The sequence below is a fragment of the Austrofundulus limnaeus genome, unplaced genomic scaffold, assembly GCF_001266775.1.
Source record: "Austrofundulus limnaeus strain Quisiro unplaced genomic scaffold, Austrofundulus_limnaeus-1.0 Scaffold364, whole genome shotgun sequence".
In the NCBI taxonomy this organism is placed as follows: Eukaryota; Metazoa; Chordata; class Actinopteri; order Cyprinodontiformes; family Rivulidae; genus Austrofundulus; species Austrofundulus limnaeus.
The window spans coordinates 532,939-537,773 of record NW_013952766.1 but is presented as its reverse complement, the minus strand read 5'-3'; the positions used below and the strand labels follow the sequence as shown (position 1 = coordinate 537,773).

At 45.2% G+C, this 4,835-nt stretch overlaps 1 protein-coding gene across 1 annotated transcript in view; it reads left to right on the top strand.

The window, feature by feature from the left end:
* The window catches only part of plekha1b (pleckstrin homology domain containing, family A (phosphoinositide binding specific) member 1b), a gene marked incomplete in the record, with an annotated part of 12,646 nt that extends 7,811 nt beyond the window's left edge, over window positions 1–4,835 (top strand). Inside the window, 3 exon segments of the mRNA XM_014023366.1 lie at window positions 364–453; window positions 1,091–1,131; window positions 4,312–4,835. Of these exon segments, the coding sequence (XP_013878820.1) occupies window positions 364–453; window positions 1,091–1,131; window positions 4,312–4,546 (366 nt within the window).

Genomic DNA, 4,835 nt, shown 5'->3' with positions numbered 1-4,835 from the left:
ATCCATCCATCCATCCATCCATCCATCCATCCATCCATCCATCCATCCATCCATCCACCAATCTGTCCATCCATCCATCTATTCATTCATCCATCCATCCACCAATCTGTCCATCCATTCATCCATCCGTCCATCCATCCATAAATTCGTTCATCCGTCCATCCATCCATCCATCCATCCATCCATCCATCCATCCATCCATCCATCAATTCATCCATCCATCCATCCATCCATCCATCCATTCGTCCATTTGTACATCCATCCATCCATCCACCAATCTGTCCATCCAGCCATCCACCAATCTGTCCATCCATCCATCCTGTACCTCCAACCATCATAAAGGTCCATGTTTGTGTGTTTCAGGCTGACAGTCCAGAGGACATGCACAGCTGGATCAAGGCGGTCTCTGGTGCGATCGTGGCTCAACGTGGCCTCGGCCGTTCGTCCAACACGGTGAGTTCCTCAGCAGCTGGACTGTAGGCAGGCCTGAGGTGGAAAAGACAATAATTCATCTACGTTTGTGCTGATGTGCTTTTATAATCCAGTGAAGTGGCACCATCTTGTGGAAGGAATAACTGAAGATGCTTCAACTTCTGAGGCCGTTTTTAAATTTTATTTTAAATGCTTATGTTTTACAGATTTTGCATGTTTCATCTGTGTCCTTATAATAATAATAATAATAATCATCATTTTCTGTGGTTTTATGTTGATTGTTCCATTTTTGTCTTTGTTTGTTGGTTGTACACACACACAAAGTTCCCAGTGTCTCTGTTCCCAAAGAGCTCCTTTCCTAAAGAAAAGTGCACATTTCTGCCTCAAACTGTGGACTGAGCTGCCTTTTTTTTTTTTTTCAGAAAAAAAGCACAAAATATTTAAATCTTTTACTTCATGTTTTCCAGGCAGCAGAAACTACAGATTTGATCCAACTCCAAATTATTTAATCCTAACGAACCCGTTAAACATCAGAAATCTTTGTGTCTTATTTGTCAGGACCTCCAGATGAGGCGGGTGGCGCCCCCTGCTGGTGGGTGGATGTGTTTTAAAGGAGCTCTTTATCTCTGTAACTGAGCTGTAAACTGTTGTTTTATAGATCCGTCAGGCCCGCCGGCTGTCCACCCCGTGTATACAGAGGTATACGCCGTTCTGCAGCACGTATGTGACACCCCCGAGCCCCTTTAACTCCGCCCCCTCCCATCCTCACCACCACCCTGCTTCTCCTCACTGAACACTGACCCCCCTCTGAGCTCTCCGTTTGATTCCTGAGCTTTAGTTTCAACAGTTGGTTCTAAAACAGACGTCTGAGCTGCTAATAAACCAGACTTTTACGTTTCTTTTTATAAAAACTTATTTGTTGCTCATGATTTTCTAAATTTTGTCTTAGAGGGAAAAACTGGACCTGTTTTTACTGGAACCAGGAACAGATCTGATGAGCCAAATCAGGAAATGAAAGTCACAGATCTCTAASTCTGTGTTTTTATTATTATTATTATTTTTAAATCTGCTGACGGTGACTGTAGGTGTAGGCGGTTCTGCTTCGACCCAGTCTTTATAAAGCATCATTTCTTTCTGTTCCACCGTCCGTTCAACAGAATAACTCATGGATTTTTATTCTTCTCCATCCATCCCGGCAGCCCTGGTCCTCCTCAGTACCTGTCAATCATCTCTGTACTTCCTGTTCCTGTGTTTGCTTCAATAACATTCTTGACCCACAGCTGGACTTCACAGAACCGAACTCACCCTGATCCGTTTCTTTCTGCTTAATCCCTCTCACATGTCTCTTTCTCGTGTGTGTGTGTGTGTGTGTGTGTGTGTGTGTGTGTGTGTGCGTGCGCGCGCGTGCGTTACAGAGAGTGAGGTGTGACAGTGACCCAATATCCTTCCCCAAATGAGCCCCACCTCCTGCTTCCTGCCCCTCCCACTGCTGCTCATCGTCCAATCACCAAGCCCCGCTGCTTCCCTAGCAACCGCCGCTTCCTGCCCTGCTCCCTGGCGACCGCAGCATCACTCCTCCGTACGTCAAACTGCACGAGTGTTAAAACCTGGGAGTGTTTGGTGTCTGTGTGAGCCGTTGTCCCAGCTGCTTCAGTCCAACGAGTCGATTCTGGCACAGAAGAGTTCAGTCAGTTAGATTTACGCCCTCAGAGTACGTGATGGAGATGACTCTCRGCTACGACCACACCAGCAGCTCAGTATCAGTAAAACTGACTGAGGTTCAGCTGTTTCTGTTTGATCAGGTTGATCAACTGTGGCGGCCATCTTGAGGCGATTATGAAAGAAAAACTCGTGGACGTTTCATGATGTTTTATAAACTGATCCTGAATTCTGTTTGTCACCAGCAGCCGTCGCTCAGCGAGGCTCTGTCTTTACAGAGAGACAGACTGAACAGATGTTTGCAGCTGTTCTACATTTACAGCAACAGATGACGTGTCGCACAGCCTGAATGCTCTTATGTTAGCTGTGAATCAGCCATTTGCAGGGTTTAATCTGAGCCGTTTGCAGGGTTTAATCTGAGCCGTTTGCAGGGTTTAATCTGAGCTGTTTGTTGGGTTTAATCTCAGCCATATGTTGGGTTTAATCTGAGCCATTTGTTGGGTTTAATCTGAGCCATTTGTTTGGTTTAATCTGAGCCGTTTGTTGGGATTAATCTGAGCCGTTTGTAGGATTTAATCTGAGCCGTTTGTAGGATTTAATCTGAGCCGTTTGATGGGTTTGAGCTGAGCTGTTTGTTGGGTTTAATCTGAGTCATTTGTTGGGTTTAGTCTGAGCTGTTTGTTGGGTTTAATCTGAGCCATTTGTTGGGTTTAATCTGAGCCATTTGTTGGGTTTAATCTGAGCCGTTTGTTGGGTTTAATCTGGGCCGTTGTTTGGGTTTAATCTGAGCTGTTTGTTGGGTTTAATCTGAGCCATGTGTTGGGTTTAATCTGAGCCATGTGTTGGGTTTAATCTGAGCCATGTGTTGGGTTTAATCTGAGCCATGTGTTGGGTTTAATCTGAGCCATTTGTTGGGTTTGATCTGGGCCGTTTGTTGGGTTTAATCTGAGCTTTTTGTTGGGTTTAATCTGAGCCGTTTGTTGGGTTTAATCTGAGCCGTTTGTTGGGTTTAATCTGAGCCGTTTGTTGGGTTTAATCTGAGCCGTTTGTTGGGTTTAATCTGGGCCATTTGTTGGGATTAATCTGAGCCGTTTGATGGGTTTGAGCTGAGCTGTTTGTGAGCCGTTTGTTGGGTTTAATCTGAGCCTTTTGTTGGGTTCAATCTGAGCTGTTTGTAGGGTTTAATCTAAGATGTTTGTTGGGTTCAATCTGAGCTGTTTGTTGGGTTTAATCTGAGCTGTTTGTAAGGTTTGATCTGAGGTGTTTGTAGGGTTTAATCTGAAGTGTTTGTTGGGTTTAATCATAGCCATTTGTAGGGTTTAGTCTGAAATGTTTGTTGGGTTTAATCTAAGATGTTTGTTGGGTTTAATCTGAGCCATTTGTAGGGTTTAATGTAAGCCGTTTGTAGGGTTTAATCTAAGCTGTTTGTTGGGTTTAATCTGAGACATTTGTTGGGTTTAATCTGAGGTGTTTGTTGGGTTTAATTTGAGCTGTTTATTGGGTGTAATCTGAGGCGTTTGTTGGGTTTAATCTGAGGCTTTTATTGGGTGTAATCTAAGGCGTTTGTTGGGTGTAATCTGAGCTGTTTGTTGGGTGTAATCTGAGATGTTTATTGGGTTCAATCTGAGCTGTTTGAGTGTAATCTGAGCTGTTTGTTGAGTGTAATCTGAGCTGGTTGTTGGGTTTAATCTGAGCTGGTTGTTGGGTTTAATATGAGCTGTTTGTTGGATGTAATCTGAGCCATGTGATGGGTTTAATCTAAAATTTTTGTTAGGTTTAATCTGAGCCAATTGTTGTCAGCCTCTTTATTGTCTTCTTTATCATCAGCAAACTAATATCAGGTAATAATTCTAACTTGAAAATCTTGGAATGTTATTTTTTTAATCTGAACCAGTGAGACCCACAGATTATGGATCTCAGTAAAGAGTTGGATCAGGTCCTCTAGGATTCTTTTTGATACGTCTGATGGTGAGAAAACAGGAGGGTCTTTAGGGTCTCCAGGTTTCTACACAGTCCTGACGGTCAAGAGTCTTCTCGGGGTCCAGAAATAATCCCTGGATTAGAAGTATTTGGTCTCAGGTTCTGTTTTAGGTCAGGGATGTTTGCTGATAATAAAAGAACTTTAAATCTTTCTAAATCTAAACTGATTCATGACTCATCCTTCATCACCCCCACGCTCCTCCTCTTCCTCACTTCTTCTTCTTCTCTTTTCGTCTCCAGGAGCGCAGTGACTCCTCCTCCCCCTCCTCCACCTTCTACTGCCCCGTCGATGAGGACCCGCAGCCTCCAGAACCCTCAGCGGGCGCTCAGCCTGGCGCTGGACCCTCGCCGCCACCAGGACGACTTCCTGGGCCTCCTGCCGTGGAGGCTGAGCGGCGTCCAGGCCGTCATGATGCCCCTCCCACCGCCGCGCTCCCGCCTGTCGCTGCAGGAGGCGGTGCAGTCGTCAAAGTGACGGAGGGGCGGAACCCTGGCCTGCTGGTTACCCTCGTCTGAGATTCTGGATCGTCCAGAACCTCCGGGTTTTCTCAGACAGGAAGTCGTCCTGAAACCGAGCTGAGCAGAACTCTGGTTCTTACAGTCCATCCTGCTTCACCTCAGAACTTTTTAAATCCTGCCTTTGTCTCGTCCTGACAGCACCGAGGTCCAGATCCACAGCAGAACTCCTAATCCAGACGGTTCCTACAGATTCTCACCTCGTCATAATCCAAACGGGATTAGATCTGACAAAAGTTGCCAAAAAA